This window comes from Nicotiana tabacum, chromosome 7, assembly GCF_000715075.1.
Source record: "Nicotiana tabacum cultivar K326 chromosome 7, ASM71507v2, whole genome shotgun sequence".
Taxonomy (NCBI): domain Eukaryota; kingdom Viridiplantae; phylum Streptophyta; class Magnoliopsida; order Solanales; family Solanaceae; genus Nicotiana; species Nicotiana tabacum.
The window spans coordinates 96821685-96847543 of NC_134086.1; the positions used below are offsets into that span (position 1 = coordinate 96821685).

The following is a 25859-nucleotide window of genomic DNA, read 5'->3' on the forward strand; positions in this document are numbered from 1 at the left end:
AGAAGGGGCAGAGCTACCGGACCAGATGAAATTCTGGTTGAGCTTTGGAGGTGTGTGGGTAGAGCAGGTTTGGAATGGCTTACTAAGTTGCTTAATGTTATATCCAAGACTAATAGGATGCCCGAAGAGTGGAGGTGGAGTACAATGGTCCCGTTGTATAAGAACAAAGGCGATATCCAGATCTGTAACAACTATAGGGGTATTAAATTACTAAGTCATACCATGAAAGTTTGGGAGAAAGTGGTAGAAATGAGAGTGCGAAGGACGGTGTCTATTTCAGACAACCAGTCCGGGTTCATGCCGGGGCGATCTACCACAGAAGCTATCCACCTTATTAGGAGGATGGTGGAACAATACAGGGATAAGAAGAAGGATCTCCACATGGTGTTTATCGATCTAAAAGCGTACGACAGGGTTCCTAGGGAGGTCTTATGGAGATGCTTAGAGGCTAAAGGGGTACTGGTTGCCTACATTAGGGCGATTAAGGACATGTATGATGGAGCTAAGACTCGGGTTAGGACAGCAGGAGGCGATTCCGATTATTTTCCGGTTATTACGGGGTTGCACCAAGGGTCTGCGTTCAGCCCTTTCCTATTTGCCCTGGTGATGGATGCTATAACACATCATATTCAAGGGGAGGTGCCATGGTGCATGCTATTTGCTGATGACATAGTCCTAATCGACGAGACACGACGCGGCGTCAGCGAGAGGTTAGAGGTTTGGAGACATACCCTTGAGTCCAAAGGTTTCAGGTTGAGCAGGACGAAGACGGAATACCTTGAGTGCAAATTTGGGGCAGAGCCGACGGAAGCGGGAGTGGAAGTGAGGCTTGATTCTCAAGTCATCCCTAAGAGGGGTAGTTTCAAGTACCTGGGGTCGTTTATTCAGGGGTCCGGGGAGATCGACGAGGATGTCACACACCGTATAGGGGTGGGGTGGATGAAATGGAGGTTAGCGTCGGGAGTCCTGTGTGACAAGAAAGTGCCACTTTTACTGAAAGGTAAATTTTATAGGGCAGTGGTTAGGCTTGCTATGTTGTATGGGACCGAGTGTTGGCCGGTGAAGATCTCACACATCCAGAGGATGAAAGTTGCAGAGATGAGGATGTTGAGGTGGATGTGCGGGCATACAAGGAGGGATAAGATTAGAAATGAAGATATTCAAGAGAGGTGGGTGTGGCCCCCATGGAGGACAAGATGCGGGAAGCAAGACTCAGATGGTTCGGGCACATTCAGAGGAGGAACACTGATGCACCGCTGAGAAGGTGTGAACGACTGGAGGTGGTGGGTACGAAGAGAGGTAGAGGGAGACCTAAGAAGTATTGGGGAGAGGTGATGAAGCAAGATATGGCGCGACTTAGGGTTACTGAGGATATGGCCCTAAATAGGGAATTGTGGAGATCGAGCATTAAGGTTGTAGGTTAGGGGAAATTGTGATGTCTTTTTTACAGCGCACTAGAGTGAGACTAGCCAGTTAGGAGTTAGTCTTAGGATGCTATTGATCAACTACTGATGATGGGCTTTATCTGTTGTGTATTAATACCTTATATCTTTCTCGTATTTCCTATATCTCTTATATTGCTGTTACTTTGTTTTTTATGGCATTTATGTTATGTTATGGATTTCATGGTATTTTATGTTGTTTTATTATGAGTCTATTGATAGTACTAATATAGTGTCTCTTGTTGCCTCTTTGAGCCGAGGGTCTCCTGGAAACAGCCTCTCTGCCTCTCGGGTAGAGGTAAGGTCTGCGTACATATTACCCTCCCCAGACCCCACTTGTGTGATTACACTGGGTTGTTGTTGTTGTTGTTGTTGTAGCTAGCGTATCAGTAAATTTCATATTGTCATCAATATTTGGCTTAAAAGTTGATTTTGTCTTTTATCTATTAACAACTCGATTTCATGCTCATGATATGACTTATTATTTTATTAAAATAATAAGCGGGATGAGAAAATAATCAATGCTTTCTTTTAGAGAAATAACAAAAATGGCCCCTTACCAAGTTTGTCAAAAGTAAGCACGTTTGGTTTTTGTCTAGTTGTTAGATTTAATTGATATTGGAAGAATTTTTTTTAACAAGAAACACCAAAATATTACAATTATACATCAGAAATTGGAATATCAAATATTTTAATTAGGGGTGTATATAGGCCGGGTTGGTTCGGATTTTTTAATTATCAAACCAAACCAATTGTCTCGAATTTTTAAATCTATAAACCAAACCAAACCAACAAAAGTTGGATTTTCCAATCGCGGTTTTTCTCGGATTTTTCGGGTTTTTTCGGGATTTTTTCCGACAAAATCTTCATAACATAAAATTTATAATTTGTGCTGTAATATTTCTTAGGTCCTAGTAGGATCAAACTATATAAGATACTATCCAATAAAATAATATAAGATGAGTCATGATTATACTAAAATACTCAACAAATCGTATAAGATAGATATTGCTAAAATAATATAAAATAATATAAGATGAGTCATGATTATACTAAAATACTCAACAAATCGTATAAGATAGATATTGCTAATTAATAAGCCATAATAAAAATAAAAAAATAATCTAAAGTACTAAATCATGTTAAAATAAGTACGACTAATAAGTACTACCCCATTAATTATATGACTAAATAATATTAAAAGTAGGTTATGCATTTTCACTATCTAAGTCAATGCAAAACTAAAAAAATAAATATCCAGTATTATCGTTATTCCTAGTATTGAATTGAAATTTTTTTGTTAGCATTAGTATTGATTTGATTTTGCTTTGGGCTTTATTTGAGTTACTAGCTTTTATGAGTTATAAAACATATTTGACCATTCAAAAGTTCTAAACCCAAGCTTGAAATAAAACATTAAAAGAGAGAACTATTAAAGAGTTAAAAAATATTTATAAATTACATTACAATAATTATTTTTATTATAAAAGTATTTTTAAAACTTGTATACATATAATGTCAGATTGGTTTGGTTTCGGTTTGACTTTTTTAGTTAAAACCAAACCAAACCAATTATGGTTGGTTTGTTTTCCTAACACTAAACCAATTATGGTTGGATTTTTTTCCTAATATCAAACCATAGTCGGATTTTTTTCGGTTTAACTCGGATTATCGATTTAGTACAATTTATCGTTTTCCTTTATACACCCCTAATTCTAATATTAAAGACCCGAACTAAATAACCTCAAAAACTGCACCCGACATTAGAAATAGACAAAAATAGCAAAAACTTCAAAATATGCACCTTCAAATGTTTTTTCCGGTTCCCATTAATTTAACTACCGTAGTTTGTTAAATATTTAATAGAGGCCAAAATTGCTCGATTTTGATAAATTTAAAGAACTAAAACTATTTAAATGTATATTTAAGGGACTACTTTAGACCTTCCCAAACATAAAGGACCATTTTTGTCATTGTTTCCTTTTACGTGTCTTCATTGCAGGGTCTCTTTCTCTCTCCCACAGCCTCTTTCAACGTTTTTGCATCTGAATTCTGCCGCGAAGAATCAAATTCCGTCCAATTCTCGCCGGTAGATCTCTCAATATTCCGGCGACTTCCGTCTGCTTTTAGTCTCCATGAATCCAGAATAGTAAGTTCCGTCGGCATATTCCTTTGCTTATTTTGCAATACTTATTGGTGAAGAATTGAACTATCTCTTCATATTAGTTTCTGTCATTCAATTTCCTTTTCTAGTTCTTTTCGTTTCAATACTTATTCGTTTAACTGTGGATTTTGTCAAAACATCCTTATCTTTATCGCAGTTGTGGATTTCACCTATAATCCCTAATTCACTAAAATCAGCAATCGAACGTCGTTTGAGAAGATTAAAATCAACATTAAGCTTAATAACTTATTCCTTTTTCAATCGGTCCCAAAAAATAGAAGTTATTTTCAGGAAATGGTAAATTGGAAACTTAAAAAGTATTAAAAATACTAGTCACCAGTTAAATTCAAAACTCAAAACTGTATCTTTTATATTTAAATTAGAGATTTTAAATGGTTTTTGAACTTGATGAAGAAGGTTCTTGCTTCATACAATTCACTCAATTGCAGCTTTTTCAGTAAGTCTATATAATTGCAGTTGTTGATTAACATTTACAACTACTATTTTTTTTCTTGCCTTGCATATACCTTATTTTCATACGCGCCTTTCTTCATAAAGTGCGCACTTCAGTTGTGGTTTGCTGTTAAATTCCTGTAGGCACTTGGCACTTCCTATTTTTTGTCATTGACAACATTGCTTTCATGGTTATCTCAGATCGTTTGAAATTCCTTGGTGTAATATTTCTTTCACATGCTTGCACAAGGTCCAACTAGTAACCTCCTAAGTCAGTTTTTTTTGGGTAAATAGGCCGATATTTGTTGGTCTTCCTTTGGTGTAGAGATGTTCTAGATAACTAGGATTACGTGTTCGTGATGCAGCATTAAATCATATCAAGTGCAACCTAGAAAAGAGCATCCAAACATGATCTGTGTTTTTTATGAAGTAATTGACTTCAATAATGGCATCAAGAAGATGCAAAATATTTACTCCAAACATAATCAATGTTGGAACTTGTAGGCTATATTTGATTGTAGATGATAGCATATGGCAGGTCAATTATCTCATGTCTATCATTTTAGCCTATCAAATGAGGTACAATCCTTAGACAATCTCTTCCGCAAATTCTATCATACATATCAATCTAACCATACTTAGACTGCATCATCCAACAGTGCATGATGATTTCTATAATGTAAAGACTACTTTGTCTTGGTGTGTTGATAAATATGTGAAATAATATTTACTAAAAAGTATAGTAAGTTTGAACATCTAGGGAATAATACGTAAATGTAGAACTTCTGCCCTTCCATATTTTTATAGCCAAATCAAGTAGGACTACCAAATTTAATCCCAATGTGACCAGTAGATGTTGCTAAATTACGCATATATAGCAAGGTAACAAACTTCTCTCATATTGATGTTAGCGCTTGTTTCTATTAGTGATTTAGTTTTTTCATTCCGGGTAGCGCTTAAGTATACAACTTTGCACATTTGCCAGCTAATGGATGTATATTATAATTATATTGGTTGTGCTTTCCGGCAGTGACTACCTGTTCAAGCTTCTGCTTATCGGTGATTCTGGTGTTGGGAAGTCATGTCTCCTTTTAAGATTTGCTGTAAGTTTTCAAATCTTGGAATTGTCTATACTGACTTTTTTCTCTAGTCCTGCTTTTACCTGTCTGAACGTACCTACTAAATTCCTGATTGACTAAACAAATGGAGGATTTATGGAGCATCAGCCATGGATTCTCCATGTCTTCATTTCTCAGTTCCATTCTCCACTTGGAGTGAATTATTTGTCTTGAATAATCCTTAATTTTCCAGCTAGTAGAGTCTACTGACCCTGGTGGAGTTGTTGTATTGCTTTTTATGAAATTATGAATCACCTACTCATAAAAAGCTACATCTGCCATGATATTTGAGACTCTTCTTTTACACGAAATTTATTTTTCACACTTTAATCATCTGGATGATTAGTTATGAACTTATTTCTGGTTGCGTCGCTTTCATTGTTAGAGATTCTTGATCGTGAACTCAGAGATTCTCAACCTCCTGAAAAGTTTATTAGATTATAGTTCAACTCAGAGATTCTCACCCTGCTGAAAAGTTTATCAGATTATAGTTCAATGTGGTTAAAAAATTTATTCTGCAAATGTTGGCTGACTATTTTATCGCTTTTTACCATCAGGATGACACATATCAGGAGAGCTACATAAGCACAATTGGAGTTGATTTTGTAAGATGCTTTAATTGTTTATGAGCTACTCAATTTTACATACAGTTGGAATCTTATGTGATCTTTTTCAGCCAGAGCACTCTTACTTTTATGTTATCACTGATCTTACCAACTGTTCAAATATTTTCATGTAGAAAATCCGGACAGTGGAGCAAGATGGGAAGACCATTAAGCTTCAGATTGTAAGACTTCACCTGCACTTCTGCTTCAGGCCTTTCATATTACAGATATTCGTTGTGTTGTGAACTTTTCATGAAATCAAGATATTGTTGTTTTCTATTTTGACACTGTTTAGTGGGATACTGCTGGACAAGAGCGTTTTAGGACTATCACTAGCAGCTACTATCGTGGAGCCCATGGCATAATAGTGAGTAGTTGCCTTACTTTTTATAAGAAATTGTAAATAGCAAGTAGTTATCTGTAGAGTCTAATGCCAACTGCTTTCTGTACCTTTTGACATTTTCTTTGCATGGCCTCTATGGTAGATTGTCTATGATGTGACGGATCAGGAGAGCTTCAATAATGTGAAGCAGTGGCTGAATGAAATTGATCGTTATGCTACCCCAAATGTTAACAAGATTCTTGTCGGGAACAAGTCTGACCTTGCAGCTAATAGAGTTGTGTCGTATGAAACGGCTAAGGTGAATCATCTTCGTGCAGATATTTAATTATCCTTTGTCCTTAAATGTAAAACAAACTGATCTACTTAAATTTATTCTTAGGCCTTTGCTGATGAAATTGGGATTCCATTCTTGGAGACCAGTGCGAAAGATGCTAGTAACGTAGAACAGGCTTTCATGGCTATGACTTCTGCTATCAAGAATAGGTAAAAGTGTATCCTCTTTAAATAGTGCTCCTCAATGGTGTCTTGTATAGCCTTTCCAAGTTGTGGCCTGATCTTTCATCAGATTCAATTACTAAAATTTTCTGGGAGAGGGATACGTATATATTTTTATCACTTCCTTTTCTGACATTATGGTTGGTACAGAAAATTGAGAGATATTTCAGATGGTAAACATAATCATCTTACAGTTAGGATCCTATTTGATGCCTTAAAATGGATTTAAACATGGTCATGGATCATTTCGTGCAACCCCCTATAACATTTTCACAAGCCAAAAAAAAAAAATCTAAATGAAAGATACAGCAACTTGTTTGGTTCTGGCCTCATCCCTTGTATAAAATGTCCTCCAAATAATCTTTTCATTTACATTTATGATTTGAGCTGGCATATGCGTTGCTTCTCTAAATTTCCATAATTTCATTCTTAACAAGCAAAATTCCATTATTTCAATTCTCTTTTGCTCTCCTTATTGCAGTATGGCAAGCCAACCAGCCACAAGTACTGCCAAGCCTCCAACTGTAAATATTCGTGGACAGCCTGTTGCTCAGAATAGTGGCTGCTGCTCATCTTGAGTCCTTTGACTACAAGAGAACCTCCGCTATTTGCTTGATGGCTCATCCATGACATATCTACTGTAATCTCACTAATCACCAGCAATGTTTACCCTTGTGGACTTGTCCTGCAAAATCCTTACAGCTAGATGTATCTTCTTTTTTCTTGATTAAAAAGATTTTTTAATTGAAGTGTACAAATTGTGAACATAACGATTGTTGAACTTTGACAACTTAGCCCTGCTTCAGCTTGACAAATATCTTAATATATTTCTCATAGTTCAACATGAAGCTATACTGGCGAAGATGAATACGCACTCAAACGTCTGGTGACTAAGATCCTTTTTGTCATCGGATGTCCCCAAAGGGACAGCACTTCGCCTGCCACAAAAATGTGCTAAGCTCAAAGGTCTGCTCGGTCGGCATGATCCTCTTCTCAATATATGTCTAAATATATTTCTCATATTTCAACAGTATGAGAACAGCGTGTTAGCGCCTAAGCTAATTTGTTTTGCACTCTAGCGAGAATATGGCAATCTATGCTTATAGGGATAGAGAACATACAATTGCCTTATACCGCCTTACCAGAACACCTTTTTTTTTTTACTATGTTATAGGAGTACACGATCCAAATTGTTCTAGTTATGCATATGAAGAAATTAACGGGCCAAAATAGTTAGTCACGTTGCTTCTCATAATGAAGGTGTTCGCGCTCTTTCTCTTCACTTTGTTGCTTCTGTTGAGCCTAGTATACAATCTTTTCTTTTTGCCAAAGTAGTGTCGCAGAATGGTGGAAGACCGGCAGAGCAGGTCCATGAAGTGTATAGAACATTGGACCTTGTAAAGGAAATAGCGTGAACACTTCATTAGATGAAAAGGACAAGTGATTAATTCCTTTTTTTAGCAATTCCTAAGATTCATTAAGAGGATGAACTTATAAACTCTTTGGTGCTATCAGAGCTTTGGTCAGTTTCGAACACATATAAGGTCCCCTTCTTATTGGAATCTTTTTTTGATTCTAATAAGCAAAAAGGGTCAATGCCAAACGCTTCAACACCACAGGAGGTGAAGGCCAGGGTGATCAGATTTTTTGAAAAAAAATATAGAGTATGGACAAAACATGAGAAGTCAAATAACCTCACCACGGATTTGCACTAACCGTCCCCCCTACGGTTACTCATTAGTGTCACGGCTATTAAACTTTTATCACTTCCCAACACAAATAATGTAAATTGTAAAGGTGTTTTGTCCCAAATCAGAACACGAGCACCCTCCCATCTTTTGTCAATGAGAATGCGATACAAAATATAAGAACGGAACTGCGGAGAAAAAGCTCATGCATAAATTAATGTGCTTCATATACCCCAATATATCAGAAAAGTAACACAACATAAAGAAAAAAACTACAGAGGGGTACTGCATGAGGGCAAGAAATTTACATTGAAGGCCATCAGAAACATTGACCCTTTCACTCCATTATTTTTCAGTCAATTTGCCTCTTGGACGTGGGAGAAAAGCACTAATAAAGCATCACTTGCCACCCAATGTAGGGAAGTGACCCGGATCTTCAATGAGAGGGGCTTCCACGTTGCTGGTAGTGTTGGCTCCACCGTAACCTCCACCATAACCTCTAGAACCACGGCCACGACCTCCTCGACCTCGACCACCAGGTGCATAATACCTCTCACCCTCAGCAGGCTTCAGAAACTCATTAATGCTGACTGCCTAAAGCCAGAGAAGAAGGGAAAAAAAGATTAGATGATTCTCATTTCTGCTGATTTGACACCTCTCATCTCAATCAACTCCAGCCTGTCCATGCACATGTATAAGAGTGAGCAATGGAATTTTATTGTAAAAATTGTAGCATGGTACTACAATAATTACTATATGTTCGCAAGTCAAACAATTACCAGAAAATCTGAAAGAAACCAAGGCCCGACTTTAGAAGAAATACAACTTAAATATTCCCTCTACAACAATGTTGTTACATGATACCATTTTCATCGACACACATGCAACAGCATCCAGAAAAGTAGAAATAACTGCTGTGGTGTATAGCAAGAATAACAACTAGAACAGATTGGAAGCATTGTTCATATAACAATTGCAACAGACTGGACGCATTGTTCATAAAGCTTGGTAAATCACTATTGAGCAGTGTATGAAAAGCATTTGCTGGTTAAACAATTGTCAGGAAAGAACGCATATGCCGAATAAGTACCTTCTTTGCCTTCTCTTCCTTCTCAGCAGACTCTCTTCTCTTATCCTTGGGGCCCTAAAAATCATGGCATAGAAGTATTTCAAGAGATGCTTTATAGATAACTAGCATCAAGCATGAGTAGAGGGCATAATGTCTCAAGAATTTCACCAATTTGATGAAGATGTCATCACTGGATTTCTTTGAAAGCTGTTGCATGGATTCAAATTCTTTGATGTCGACCTTCCTTTCCTCAGTTTTAAGTGCCTGCAAAGCCTGCCGCTTTTCTTCTAGCACCTTCTCGTACTCTTCAAGGGTCATCTCCTATTCATTCAAGGAACATGAGTTACATTCACATGTAACACCTATTAACTATCGCCTGCAACTCCACTATGTATTAAGTACTAGTTCTACCACAGCTAGAACAACACCTGGAAAGCTTCTACTACTGATGAAACCTCTGCTTCTACCTTTACGGTCAATATTGTAAGAAGCGAAATACATAAAGTAAAGTGCAACTAAAACACCTACTCTGCAGCGAAGGCATGTATGTTCGAAGGGAAAAGAATTTAATATATACAGTACTGCAGAAAAAATAACTAATAACACAGATGAGCATAATAATTTTTTATATTAAAAAAACAAACATCAATATATAGATAAAATAATTGAAATTAAATGAAACAATATATGAAGCAAAAACCATGTCAATTCAGAAACCTTCTTTTAATTAAAGAGCAACTGCATCAGCAATGTTGGTGAAGTGCATGTCATAGCATACACTAAACACCCAATTGATTTAGCATACTCCAATTGAGCACGAAGCCATCAAAAAGGAAGGTGTTAAATTCTGACTGCTCAAGCTCTCTTAAGCATCTGTTTCTAGAGCAGAGCAGGACATGTGTCAACAAACAAGGCAGCAACACAGGGATCGTCAAGGTCCTATCAATAATGTGTTGAGTATGATACAAAAGGTTCACCTTATTTTCAGGTTCCTTGTCCTCAGCTTCAGCAGCTGGATTTTCCTTCTTGTCGTCTCCTGCTTCTCCATCTGCGGAGGGTTTCTCCACATTCAGATTTTTCTCGCCTTCATTAGCAACTTCATCAGTAATCCTATAATACACAACACAAACAAATCAACACCATAATCAATAGATAGAATGTGCCATGATGTTCACACTAGTCTGTTTAGGACTATGTAGGAAGGTAAAACTCACTGAGTAACTTCATCTGCTTGAGTTCCCCAATTTCCTCGGCCAGCTCCTTCACGCTTTATCTCACCTCTGCTCGTATAGCGAAGGAAAAGTAAGAAAGCTTTACAAATACAGCAACAAAAGGTGATGGTAACACAGACAAGAAAGGTGTGTCTACCCGCGGCCAGTACCACTACGGCGCTCAAATATCCTACGAGGCCGGTCTCCCTCAGGAAATTCTTCATTACTAAAACCGCCTCGTCGACCACCACCAAAAGCATGGGGTCCACCGTAACCGCCACGTCTTTCATAGGGTCTTCCTCCTTCCACATCTTCAGGTGCAGCTATACCACCAGAAAATTCTCTGTTTCGAGAAAAATTCTCATTGTTGGATGCTTCCCTATTAAACCCGCCTCCACCACGACCACGACTGTAACCACGTCCACCACCTCTACCTCCTCCACGTCCAACCTCTGTTTTTGCCTCCCTGACTACACAGTTGAAACAAAGAAGCAATAAGTAAATTCTGAATACTTGCAAAAGAAAAAGAGGAAAAGAACCATAAGTGCAATGACTATAACAAAAGATATAAACAAAAAGTAATTCATCCATATCATTATTCAAGTGGACCCACTAGCAAAAATTATGAGAATAAGGAAATAGAATAACAGAGAACTGGTCACCGTCAGACATCTTGTGTGGAATATAAAAAAGTATGTACGTATGATGAACAACTGAAATTTCAAGACCAAGAGGAATCAATAACAGCAGGAATGGGATTATTTCTCATTCTTTTGAAGTGACACTAGAAATAGGACACAACAGCCAATCCTTCAATAAATAAAGGTCCAAATTACAAAATCTTATGCTTCCCTCTTAAAATTGGAGTATTTAACTCATTATATTTTCTTTCTTATATCAATAAATTATGCCTCATTCTCAAACTAGTTCCTTTTCTTTTTGGGTCAATACCTCAATCCCAAAATAGTTCGGGTTAATGACATGAATCCTCTATATATTCCACTGTATTCAACCCAATTTCATGCTGATACTGCTAAGTAATTGAAGGAAAATTAGAGATTCTATCACACTTATCCTTACCTCGACCTAATGTAGGTGTGAACAACAACAACAACTAAGCATGAATCTTAAATAGCTGGTATCATCTGCGCGAGTACTTTGCTTCGATTCTCTCATACTCTTAGTTGAGCCCACATCAATCCTAAGAGAATGGAGTTTCTTCTAGACAATTCCTCGTGTGATTTTAAATAAACCTAGTCCCTTTTAGCACTTCTAATCACTATGGTGTCACACGTATAGACTGTTATATTTAAAGGTCTATGTACGTCATGACTACTTCCGTTTTGATAAATCAATGTTAGTATTGCATAAGCAATACACCAAGTTGGTGTCATATTAATTGATTAGACGTTGAAATCAACATCCAAAAAGTTAATCACGCTATCTGCGCAATATGGAATATCTGCTTAACTCAATACACTAAACATGATCGAAATACTAATACCTTTCTCTACTTTTAGGTAATATACAAAATATGAGAACATAATAAACTGAGGTGACGCTCACCAGCCTGAGCCGTGGGAGGAGGCTTAGTGGGGAGCTTAGCCGGCTGCTTCTTAGCCGCCGCCGCCGGAGCAGAGGGTTTCTTAGCGGTATCAACTTTTTGCTGCTGAATGGCAATCAGCTTAGATGGGTCATCGTTGTCATCATCACCCAGCAAATCAAATGGGTTCAAATCCGCCATTTCAAGCAACAATTACAAAAAACCCTTTAGTTTTTTATAAGTCTAAAATCCCTCGAAAAAGCTTAATTCATCCGTATATCCATTATCATAAATCAGTTGTGAAGAACAGACAAAAACCCTAAGATAATTTGTGAAAAAGATATTTGGTGAAACCCTAGCCCCAATGCTGAGTGTAGTACACGAGGGAGGGAGAGTGAGTGTGTGAGAGAGAGAGAGGAGTTAGAGAACCTAATCTGGAAAAATCCCGGACTTATCGTACATGTTGTGCTTTTTATTTATTTATTTATTTATTATATACATTTCTTTACTGGCGTTGTCGTCGTCGAGAAAAAAGTCTAGAATGGTCCCTTAAGTTTTAGCATTTATTCCAAGTGATCCCTAAAGTATACTGAGGTACTCTAAATAGTTCTCTAACTATAAAAGTGGTGCATATAGGATCCCTAAAATAGTAAAATATGAAGTGTTACAATAAGGGGTCGTTTGGTAGGGTGTATAAAAATAATTTTGAATAAGTTATATTAGTAATGTAGGGATTAGTAATGCAAGTATTAAATGGTATTTGGATTGGCTTATTTTAAGTGTTTATTGGCTTTTAAGCACTTTTTTAGTTTTTGTGTTATTTGGCAATGATAAAAAGTGCTGAAAAGCACTTACTTTTAGACATGAAATATACAAAAATAAGCCAAAAGTTAAATGTTAGGTATTACCAACTTATGGCTTTTAGCTTATAAGCTACTTTTTAAAAGCCAATTCAAATAACATATTAGTTATGCAAAGATTACTTCTTATCTAGTGTTTGGAGTAGTGTATTGAAAATTAGAATGCATTGCATACAACAACAACAACAACAACAACAACAACAACAACAACAACAACAACAACAACAATAACAACAACAACAACGATCCAGTATAATCCCACAAGTGGGGTCTGGGGAGGGTAATATGTACGCAGACCTTACCCCTACCCCGAAGGGTAGAGAGGCTGTTTCCAGGAGACCCTCGGCTCAAAAAAGCAACATGAGCCGATATATTAGTACCATAAAAATGCATAATAAAATAACAGCAATATAAGAGATATGAAATACAAAATATGAAATACGAAATAGATGGCTGGTATAGTAAAACTAGCAGGTAAAGCCCTGCATCAATAGACGACCAATGACATTCTTAGTCTAACTCCTAACTGGCTAGTCTCACTCTATTGTGCTGTAAAAATATTCACAACTTTCCCCTAACCTACAACCTTAATGCTCGACCTCCATAATTCCCTGTCAAGGGTCATGTCCTCAGTAATCCTAAGTCGAGTCATGTCCTGTCTGATCACCTCTCCCCAATACTTCTTAGGTCGCCATCTACCTCTCCGCGTGCCCACCACAGCCAGTCGCTCACACCTCCTCACCGGTGCATCAGTGCTCCTCCTCTGAATGTGCCCGAACCATCTGAGTCTTACTTCCCGCATCTTGTCCTCCATGGGGGCCACGCCCACCTTCTCTCGAATATCTTCATTCCTAATCTTATCCATCCTTGTATGCCCGCACATCCACCTCAACATCCTCATCTCTGCTACTTTCATCTTCTGGATGTGTGAGTTCTTTACCGGCCAACATTCAGTTCCATATAACATGGCAGGCCTAACCACTGCCGTATAAAACTTACCTTTTAGTAACGGTGACACTTTCTTGTCACACAAGACTCCCGACGCTAACCTCCACTTCAAGAATGCATTGCATAATTTTTTTTAAAAATTAGTTATATACCAAAATGTCCTCCGTATTATTCAGCTTTGAAGGATTATAAGGACAATTTTATCTTTAACCATGCTAATGCATTCATTAATAGCTTTGGTATTGCTAATACCATGGTTTGCTATGTATTAGTTTTACATAGGATAATACCAAATATGTTATATATCTAATACTTGCATTAGTAATACATAGGCTGAAAAAGTGTATCAAACAACAAATTAGTAATACCAAAAGCTAATGCATGCATTATTTTCTCTAGTGCATCCTACCAAACCACCGCTAATATTCTTGCAACTATGCAAGCTGTGTTGTATATGTATTTCAAGGTAACCAATCCCATGTATTCATAATTGCACTAGTAATATATGTCATAATCTTTAACCCACATGTTACAAATAGCCCAACCAACTTTCATTGACATTAATATAACTTTATGAATTAACAACTCTAAGGATCAAATAAGGATCAAATGATGTTGTGGGTCTTTATAAACTTGTTTTTAGTTTTATGACTCCATCTCTTTTTTTACACATGAGATAATTACTTTGTTTTTTGTTTTATGACCTTATCTCTTTTTTATTATACATGAGAGATTTACTTTTTGTCACGACCCAATATCCCTTCTAATATTGATGGCACCTAGTCTCTAAGACTAGGTAAGCCTAACACATATCGAGATATTAATAGATTTAAAGCAATCAACTATTAAACATGAACCATAAATTTCTATACATAGCCTACAACCATCAATAGATGTTCAATATCCCAAAATCAGTAGTACAAGTCATAAGCTCTATTGAATTCATTAGAAGAATCTCCAAGTACAAACTATTCTGAAATAGAAATAAATAGTGGTAAAGAAAACAACAGAAAGTGACTTCGAGGCTTGCGAACGGGATGGCCTGTATACCTTGAAGTCTCCACATCAGCTCACAATCAACTAACCAACAACCTGCATACTCCAAGGTACTTGATCTACAAAAAAATGTGCAGCAACCATAGCATGAGTACACCACATCGGTATCCAATAAGTATCAAGCCTAATATCGGTAGAGTAGTGACGAGGTCATGTCAAGACACCTACTAGACATGAAAACATGTACAAGACATTGATATAATCTAACAATGAAAAAATACGAATGGAAGGAAGTAAGGAAAACAAGAACCACAATCATTCAACTCATCGAGCTTTTCAACATAAAATGCACAACAAGGATCATATCGAAATACCACAATTTCACAAATCCCAACTCACGAATCATAATCACGCGACATCTCTTGCCCACTTTATAAAGCACAATTGCACGGACAATCTACATGTTACACGCATAACTAACATGCTAATTCTATTAACAGTAACCCCATACCCGCATGGATTACTGACGTGCTAATTCTATTAACAATAAACTCATATCCGCACGGACAACTCACGTGTCAATAGTAACAATGTCTTATATCAACACAGACAACCTACATGCCAACAGTTCAGTCCCCACATATAAGGTAGATATACAAGAATACATGTACATGATCAATAAACATCGAGAATTATACTCATGGACTGATATAGGTGACAGATTACGATATATGCTTGTGCAGGTGTACTATCACATCTCGAGTCAATAAGTAAGATCAAAGATATCGAATAGCACATTGGAAACAATACAAAAAAACCCACAATATGCATGATGCACACAATATGGTCAAACCACCACACAAATATCATCAAAGACAATGCCCCCAGGCCATCACAAATCATCCATGATATAGCTCGCCTTGTCTCGTTGCATGCACAATAGTAAAGTAAATGCCCGCCTTGTCTCGCCACACGCGCATCAATAATTATCATGCCCTACATGCGCAAACTCAACATATATAGCCCGCCTTATCACACCGCATGTGAAAATATCAATAATAACAATAGCACGAACAACTCACATGCAAACACCCCGACAATCCTCTAAACAATTTGACATGTGTCTAAAACATAACAACGCAATATAATAACTCACACTACATGTACCCATATGCCGCAACATTTCCATAACAACAATCTCAATATCACAACCACACATAGCCCACGACTCAACAACACTGAGTACAACAATAACACGAGAGTACGGCAAGTAAATTAACACGAGAATTATGACAACACAATGAAATGGGAGAATAAGCTCAACAATGAAAGACATAACAAGTAATAATAAATTCAAATAATAATAACTCAACAATGAGATAGATAACATGTAGCAACGACTTCAAATAAGAATAAATCATTTATGGAAGAGATAACGTGACAATGAAAGAAGCAACAATTTCAATTAAAGTATATAAGGGTAAATTTGGCAATAAAAGATAGAACATGGACTAACAAATCAATTATAGCATGTGAGGTTGATCACACCCAACTATGCCTTATGTAAAGGACACACATACGTTGCAAATATAATCTGAGTATTTAGCCCAGAGTCGAACCCACAAGGAATTAACCTATTAATTACTTCTCGTTAGACTTACTAAATTCCACGGAATCAACTTCTCAAATGTTGTAAATAACAATTGAGGGTATTTTTACTAACTACGAATGAATGTAAATAAGCAACTGAAAAATAACTATAATTGAGTTGTAAACTATTAAGAGAAGGTTCTAAGGCTATGATTTTCCCTATTGATAGACTCTCTTCCGGTTATGCTTCACATAGATTTACCAAATTATCTCTATCAATCCTAAGCACTCTTACTACTGTAAATCTCTCCCGAGTAATCACGATAATCTACTAGATGCACTCTCCCGAGTTACGCTAGCTAGTTTATTTATTACAGCTCACTTTAGATTACACCCAAGGCTTCGTTATCCCTAATCCAGCCTTTAAATCCGCAATTATTGATCCCTCATATATTTTGGGAGTGGTGGTGTTCAATAATTACCTAAATATGCACTCTCTCCCGAATTATGCACATTAAATAGGCACAGCTAATTGAGGATCCTGTCAATTAACTACAATAAGCACGTAGTTGAACAAATAGAGATTAAAATGGCAAACTATATTAACATAAGCAAGAAGTTCATCCTTCAATAGGTTCCATCAAACCTTAGACTAAGTATTTAGCTATTCATACTAGTGTTCATCACAACAATAATCAAATTCATCACAAATCATAAAACAAAAGGAAGAAAGGAAGAACTTGATGTTGAATTCTCCTCCTTGCCTCTTGCCTCTCCTTTTCTTGCACTAAGCTATGAAAAGTTGCATAGCCCCTCCTTGGGCAAGCTTGACCTTCTATAGGTTAAGTGATTTTTTCCCCCAGACTTCCAAGTTTACCCCTGAAAATTAATATTCCGGAACTAGGCTAGCGCGGCCGCGCTAATGGCCGCGCTAATGCCCTATCATTCTGCCTCGACCATCTGGTCTAGCGCGGCCGCGCTAATGGTCGCGCTAGTCTAGGCCTTCATTTTAACTATTCTTTTTCTCGTCTTCTTGCGTACTCAGCTCCTAGGGGGTTTTTTCTTGCTTCAATGTAGCTCCAATCACATCTTTAAGGCCTCATACAAGCTCCTCACTCCTACAATGTGTGACATTCACAATTAGAGCCCATTTTTCATCATTTAACTATATTATAACATTGAAACATAATTAAGTTGGGGCATAAACAATCGCCAAATTACATAAATCTAGTCTATTATCAACACCCCACACTTAAATCATTGCTAGTCCTCGAGCAGTCCACCACACTCTATAGAGGTTCCTTCACTAAGAATTCTTCCTTAACGCATCACACCAAGAACAAATCACATGAGTTACACCTAGTAGTGAACAATCTTAGCCTCAAAAGTCGACTCTCACGTGTCGTGCAATATTCATACTTTCTCAAACTACTCTACGCAAAAGTCAAGACTTGCCCTTCCTTCATGAATTACATGCCCGCACCACACAAGAGAGTAGTTCCACATATAGTGATGTTTAGAACAATTAGGAACTTAGATAGACAAAACTAGCTCACTCTCAAAAAAGAACATTCACATGCCATAAAGATGCACCATAGGCTTGCCCGTAGTGTACTACTCTACTAATCGAGCCCGCTCAGTATAAGATCAATAGGTCTTCACTTGGTTGTAATGTAGGCTAAGGGACGGGTAGGATATATGTGGATATAGTGACTAACCTCCCTAAGCACTTTTTAATACAATTACATTAACATTCAAAGCCATACTTATGTCAACCAAATATCCCACCATTTTTTTTTCTTTTATTTACAACAACCCCATCCATTGGATGTAATTATAACAAACCACCACTTATCGATTACTACATTTATTCATTTTTTTCAGTGGTGCTTATTCTTTTACTTTTCCAAACACTGCACCTTTTATCTATTTCAACGGCTCCACTCAAAAACCAAAGAACCACCCCACACTTTTGCCTTTGTATAATTTCCATACCATTCAAGTGCTTATGGGAGGTAGAAGGGTTCAAACAGCAGGCTATTCAAATAATTGGGTAAGGTTCGCAATGTGGTTGCCAAAGAAATAGGTTTATAGGCTCAATGGGGTTAACTAAGATGTAATACAGTTAGGTAGGTTTACTTTATATGTCTGGCTCAATAAAGAAATGCCTATATCACTTCTAGGACTGAATGAAACTACTATTTCGCTTTGCAAACACACAAGGCAAGTTCTAGGCATCAAATGTGAATCATGGAATACAATAAAACTGACACGCACATGGCACATGACTTATTCCAGATTGGCTTATCAAGACACTCTCTTCTGAGTATTCAATTCAGTAACAAACATACAATTTTTAAGGCACTTTAGCAAGAATCAACTACTGAGACTAAGTGTTACACTCTAGTGTCTATTGTGTTCAGGTGTATCAACGCTAGAGGCTTAACTTTCGATTTTAGCTCGTAGCCTATTAATCCTAATCTACTAAAAAGAAAACAAAATGAACAAAAACTACCTATACCCAATTCAAGTTAAACCCTTGAAAAAGAACCGTGGCCCAAAGAAAACCCAATGGGGGGTTACTACACTACCTAAAAAAAATCTTTTTGGTCTTTTCTCTAGACTTACTTCCCTCAAGAAAATTGTCTAAAGGCTTCATCATCAGGAAGAGTCTCCATATTTCCTTTTTTTTTTCAATCGACTTAGTCCCTCAAGAATCCCGCCGAAAGAGATCCGTTGTCGGAACAAGCCACTTACCTACTTTAAACTAACCTAATGAAACTATTACTCAAACATCGAAAACAATCAACGCAAAACAAAGAGACATCAAACAGTTAAATTGTACAATTACATATATACATTGAAGTATCCCCCACCCCACACTTAAAATGTAGACATGTCCTCATGGCACCAAAATTTAAAGAGTAGTAAGGTAAAGGAACTTCCCTAAAGGATCACTCCTGCTCGGAGACGGTGTCTGGGTTCACATTGCATGTGCGACCCAGAGCTCTCTGCCAGCCTAAGAATTTCTTTTCTGACTTCACCTACCGCTCAGCCATCGCGTCAACGCGGGCACCTAAATCAGTGATGGAGGTACGCAACCCAGCCATATCCTGCTCTAAAGCGGTCATACGGGTACTACGGCGTGGCTGGGAGGATGTTGAAGTCCTAGGTGGTGCTGCAGCTGCTGCACTGTGCTCATGGGCCTGTGGTTCGGCCTCCACATCCTCCTGTTCGTCCTCCTCTTCGTCCGAGTCATCAGAGCCACTATTATCCTCCCCCTAAACTGCCGCCGGCTCCTTACCCGTTGTTACCTTGTCAGCCCAGAACTTGTGGTCTCTTGGTACTAGCCCATCCACAGCTAGATTTTTGGGCACCCGAGCTTCCCTGCAAAGCTGAGTAACAAAAGAAGGGAAAAAGAACCTATACCTTTTTACTAGGTAGCGTATGAACATCTCTTCATGTATCACTTTGGCCACGTCGAAGTTGTGACCATTGACGAAGCACCAAATCAAAGTTGCCTGGGGCCCATTTACCTCAGTAGTGTTGGAGGACGAAAGCAGACGGTTGTTGATAAGATACAGCTAGCACTTTCCTTCAAAGGTTAGTGCCGAGGAGTGAAACTTCTCACCATATTTCATCCAAACCACCTCCTTCCTTGGTACACAGATTGTTTCAAAGAATCGCTCCCACTTTTCGTGTGTTGGGTTACGGTCATACTCATAAAAGTCATTATAATCAACCACAACATGGGGCAACTGGTATGTCGTCCGTATCGCCTCAATAGAAGCATTCACCACCTTTCGGTGCACCATGACTACACCATTGTCATGCTCCAACACATTGGCGTAAAATTCTCTAACAACCATAAAATTGCCCTCACATGGCTCATTAATGAAGGTTTTCAACCCCCGCCTCAACATCTCAGTGTAAATGTGAGGGCAGTGCTGCTGGACTAATCCGATGTTATTACCCCTCTCCGGAATCGGTTTTTTAGAGGCCTTCGCCGCAAAGTGGTCCTAAGCCTTGGCCGAGACAAATCTGGTGCTATCAAAGGGGCATGTAGGGGCTGCTCCTCGTGTCCTGGACGAGTCGGCTTGGCTGCTAGAAGATGCACCTGTGGCGCGGCGTTTCCTAGATGGAGTCAGTATACCTGAAAAACGGGAACACATTAGCACAGCCCAACACAAAATTGTGACGCATTGCGATTACTCAGACTTCACATGCATAAGTGGTCACAACTACATAGTTACGTTCATTGAGGCCTTTCCACAAAGACCTTGTGGGCATTAGGCACTCACAACCCTTTTCAAGTATTTGACAACATCAAAAACCACCACAATGTAGCCACAAGCACAACTAAATCATTCTCTAACTCCACCGACCATTCCATCCATAGTTACTACAACAAATACTACAAATTTCGACTAAACAGAGGCAAGAGCAACAATAATAAAAATAAAAATGAAAATCAGAAATAAAAGGAACAAAAGAAAAAAAAATGGTCCCTAAAATGCATACCTGTAGTGATAGAAGGAGGGGAACAGAGAAGAAAGGTGGAGGAGAATGTGGTTGGAGACTTGGGGCCAATTGAAAAAAAATAAAAATTTGTGGAAGAGGGGAGTTGAAGGTGAAGGGGATTTGATGAAGAAGAGGATTTGGGGAGGGTTTTGTTTCTCTTTCTCTTGTGTTTGGAATCGGGGCATGGGAATTGGGAGTGGGGCGTGGGATTGGGGGATTAAAGGAGGGGTTTATTACAACTAACAAAAAAAATAAAATTACAACAACTCAGAAAATATAACACAAAAAAAATCGTCGGAACTAACGCGTCTAGGAGCGCGATAGCGCTAGTAGCGCATCCAGGAGCACGTTCACGAGCACAGGCCAGGCAGAATGTTTGCCTATTAGCGCGGGCCGGGTAGAATGTTTGCCCAAATAGCACAGCCTATAGCGCGGGCGCGCTCTTGGGAGGAATTTTTTTTACATTTTCCACTTGTTGTTACCACTTTCGATGGCTTTATCACCCGCCCATTGTCACCTGCATTGGTTAGCACTTCCTAAAACTCACAATTAACAACTACTACTATCGTTGGGTTGCCTCCCAACCAGCGCCTTAGTTAATATCGTGGCACGACGATTACAACAATTCAATGGGTTGCCTCCCATGTAGCGCCTGATTTAATGTCGCGGCATGATGCATACAAGTGCATTTAAGGCTCGCTCGACCTCTGAGGTTCCGTCAGGTGGATCTCTGACACTTCCTTTGGTTCCTTCATGCCTACATATACTTCAACCAATCGAAATGGCCCAGACCATCGTGATTTATGCTTACCCGGGAATAGCCGTAATCTTGAATTATAGAGCAGTACCATGTCCTCGGGTTCGAAATATAGCTCAACAATGTTCTGGTCGTGAAACCACTTCATTCTTTACTTGTACAACCTTGTGCTTTCAAAAGCAAGATGTCGAAACTCGTCGAGCTCATGCAATTCAGTGATCCTCGTTGTGCCTGCAGCTTCAATGTCAAGGTTCAGTTGTTTCAGTGCCCACCAAGCTTTATGTTCAAGTTCCACTGGCAAGGGGCAGGCCTTCCAAACACCAATTTATATGGCGACATACCAATTGGTGTTTTAAAAGCGGTTCTATACGCCCAAAGTGCATCATCTAGCTTTTTCGCCCAATCAGTTCTTGTGGCATTCACAGTCTTGGTTAGCACACTCTTGATCTCTCTGTTGGACACTTCAACCTGCCCACTAGTTTGGGGATGATATGGGATAGTCACCTTGTGGCGTACATCATCCTTTGCGAGCAACTTCTCGAAAGCTCTATTACAGAAGTGTGTGCCTCCGTCAGTAATGATCGCTCTTGGTGTTCCAAAGCGGGTGAATATGTTCTTTTTCAAAAATCCCACCACCACTCTTCCATCATTAGTGGGAAACACTTCAGCTTCTACCCATTTGGACACGTAATCCACAGCAACAAGTATGTACTTATTGCCAAAGGAGCTGACGAAAGGACCTATGAAGTCAATCCCCTAGACATCAAACACTTCCACCTCTTGAATCGGGTTCATGGGCATCTCATGGTTACGGAAAATGTTCCCGGTCCATTGACATTCATTGCAGCCCTTCACCCATTGGTGCACATCTTTAAACACTGTTGACTAAAAAGATCCGGCCTCTAGAACTTTCGCAGCTGTCCTGACCCTTCCAAAATGTCCTTCATATACCGATGCATGACAAACCTGCAAAACAGAAGATTGTTCTATCTCGGGGACACACCTCCGGATCATATTGTCAACACATATTCTAAACAGATAGGGCTCATCCTAATAATACATGCGACTGTCACGATAAAAAAATTTCTTTTGTACAGATGAAAGGTCATAGGGAGCTATACCGCTGACCAGGTAATTTACATAATCTGCATACCATAGAACTTCCTCAAGACTAGTAGCGAGCAACTGCTCATCTGGAAAGATTTCCAGAATATCTTCAACCTCGATTGAGTTTTCAGCTCCTTCAAGTTGCAATAGATGATCAGCGACTTGATTTTCTGTGCCCTTACAGTCACGAATTTCGAGGTTGAATTCTTGCAATAGTAGCACCCAATGAATCAGGTACGGCTTAGACTCCTTCTCAATCAAGTACCTGAGAGCTGCATGATCAGTGTATACAATTACCTTAGAGCCAATCAGGTATGATCTGAACTTGTCGAAAGCAAACACCACAGCCAACATCTCCTTCTCAGTCATAGTGTAGTTCAGCTGGGATCCACTCAGCATTCTACTACCATAGTAGATTGGATGCATCAACTTGTCTTTCCACTTTCCCAGCACTGCCCCCACTGCGTAGTCACTGGCATCACACATGAGTTCGAATGGCTGATCCCAGTCGAGGGCAACAATGATAGGTGTTGTGACCAACCTCTTTTTCAGCTCCTCAAATGCTACCCTGCAATTATCAGAAAATGAGAAAGGGTGATCTTTTTCTAATAACTTACAGAGAGGGTTGGCAATTTTTGAGAAGTCTCTTATGAATCTCCGGTAGAAACCGGCATGCCTAAGGAAGCTCTTGATTGCCTTGATTGAAGTTGGAGGGGGCAGCTTTGCGATCACATCCACTTTAGCATGATCCACCTCAATTCCTTTGCTTGACACTCGGTGCCCCAAGACTATGCCCTCTTGTACCATGAAATGGCACTTCTCCCAATTAAGAACCAGGTTAGTCTCAATACACATTTTCAGCACACGAGTAAGATTTATCAAGCACTCATCAAATGAGTTACCCACTATATCAGGCACTCATCAAATGAGTTACCCACTACGGAGAAGTCATCCATGAACACCTCCATTATGTCCTTTACCATGTCAGTGAATATGGCCATCATGCACCTTTGGAATGTGGCGGGTGCATTGCATAGCCCAAAGGGCATCCTCCTAAAGGCATAAATGCCATATGGGCACATGAAGGAAGTCTTCTCCTTGTTCTCTGGTGCAATGGAGATCTGATTGTACCCTGAGTACCCATCCAGGAAACAGAAATGTGACCTCCCTGCCAATCTGTCTAACATCTGATAAATGAAGGGAAGTGAGAAATGGTCTTTCCGAGTGTCTAGATTTAACTTTCTATAATCCATGTAAATTCTCTAGCCCGTGACGGTTCTCGTAGAGAGCAGTTCATTGTTATTATTTTTAACTACCGTCATGCCATCCTTTTTAGGTACACATTGAATCGGGATAACCCAACTGCTGTCAGATATTGGGAAAATGATTCCCGCATCTAACCACTTTATCACTTCTTTCTTCACTACTTCCTTCATGTTGGGGTTCAACCTTCTTTGGTGTTCCCTGGAAGGTTTGTGTCCCTCTTCTAGGAGAATTTTGTGTATACAGTAGACTGGGCTGATCCCCTTTATGTCTGCCATGGTCCACCCAGTGGCAGTCTTACACTCCTTCAGTACCTGTAAGAGTTGTTATGCCTGCACATCTAACAAACTAGATGAGATAATAACAGGTAATGTGGAGTCAGGTCCAAGGAACTCGTACCTGATATGGGCAGGCAGTGGCTTCAACTCCAGCTTTGGTGGTTCTTCGATGGATGGCTTGGCTGGAGGAGTTTCTCTATTTTCCAAGTGCAAGGGCTCAAATTCAAGAGTTCCATCCCAGAACCCTCTACCCTCTAATGCCATCACCCATTCTGCCAGTTCTTCTCCACTTACCTCATCTAAATTCATCAGACATACAGCAAGAGGGTCCTCAATAGTCAGCATCTCATCATCAGTCTCTACAATTACATCCACGACATCAATAAGAGAGCAATTGGCGAATTCACTTGGTTGCCTCATAGATTTCTGCACATTTAATGTTATCTCTTCGTCGTTCAATCTCATCTTGAGCTCCACAGTCTCACAATCAATGAGAGCTCTCCTAGTGTCCAAGAACGTCCTTCCCAAAATTATGGGAATCTCTTCATCTACCTTGCAGTCTAAGATCACAAAATCTGCAGGGAACACAAATTTCCCTACCCGAATCAACACATCATCCAGGATACCTGAGGGTTGCTTTATAGTCCTATCAGCCAGCTGCAACAACATATAGGTAGGTCTAGCTCTTTCAATGCCCAACCTCTTATAAATCGCCAGGGGCATAAGATTAATGTTGGCCCCTAGATCACACAGTGCCTTAGCAAAAGCAAAACTACCAATAGTGCATGAAATTGTAAAGCTCCCTGGGTCAGACAGCTTTTCCACAATTGGTCTAGTCACCATTGCACTACAGGTCTAAGTAAGACTAACTGTGGCCAAGTCTTGGAAATCAAATTTTCGAGACATTAAGTCCTTCATCATTTTTGCATACCTAGACATCTCTTTCAAAGCATCAATTAATGGAATATTTACCTGGATTTGTTTCAGCATCTCCAAGAACTTCTTGTATTGCTCCTCCTTTTGGTACTTAGCCAGCCTCTGAGGGAAGGGTGCAGAAGGTCTCTTCTTCCCAATCCTTTGGGATTGATTTTTATCAGCTGCCACCTCAACTACTGGTTCCTGGGTTGTCTCAGCTTCTTTCTCGGTCTCAATCTGAATGTTATTTTCTTCCTGGGCAGGCTGGACTGTCACTTCTGTCAGTTTCGTTGACTCATCCAACTCAATGAGCACTGGTATGAGTGTCTCCGCTTGTCTAGTTTCTCGATCCCTCTCTTGCTCTACATCCAAATCTCTGCCATTACGTAGACTCACCGCCATCAGCTGCTTCGAGCTTTGATTTTTTGGATTTATCTGGGTGTCTGCAGGTAGTGTCCCATGAGGACGATTGTTCAGATACATCAAAATTTGG

At 39.0% G+C, this 25859-nt stretch overlaps 2 protein-coding genes across 2 annotated transcripts; one reads left to right on the top strand and one right to left on the bottom strand.

Moving 5' to 3' along the window:
• The first annotated feature begins 3428 nt into the window (after positions 1 to 3428).
• Positions 3429 to 7468, top strand: LOC107787376 (ras-related protein RABD2a). Its single transcript, XM_016608930.2, has 8 exons — positions 3429 to 3591; positions 5090 to 5162; positions 5735 to 5782; positions 5917 to 5964; positions 6078 to 6149; positions 6268 to 6423; positions 6505 to 6608; positions 7102 to 7468. Exons 1-8 carry the CDS (start codon positions 3578 to 3580, stop codon positions 7196 to 7198), a joined length of 612 nt encoding a protein of 203 aa, XP_016464416.1. The 5' UTR covers positions 3429 to 3577; the 3' UTR covers positions 7199 to 7468.
• Positions 7469 to 8497: 1029 nt separating this feature from the next.
• Positions 8498 to 12599, bottom strand: LOC107787377 (RGG repeats nuclear RNA binding protein A-like). The gene is made up of 7 exons (XM_016608931.2): positions 12155 to 12599; positions 10746 to 11058; positions 10592 to 10657; positions 10355 to 10487; positions 9546 to 9698; positions 9399 to 9452; positions 8498 to 8902 (listed from the first exon to the last, which is right to left on the bottom strand). The coding sequence occupies exons 1-7, from the start codon at positions 12330 to 12332 to the stop codon at positions 8708 to 8710; spliced, it is 1092 nt and encodes a 363-aa protein (XP_016464417.1). The 5' UTR covers positions 12333 to 12599; the 3' UTR covers positions 8498 to 8707.
• Between the last annotated feature and the right edge of the window lie 13260 nt (positions 12600 to 25859).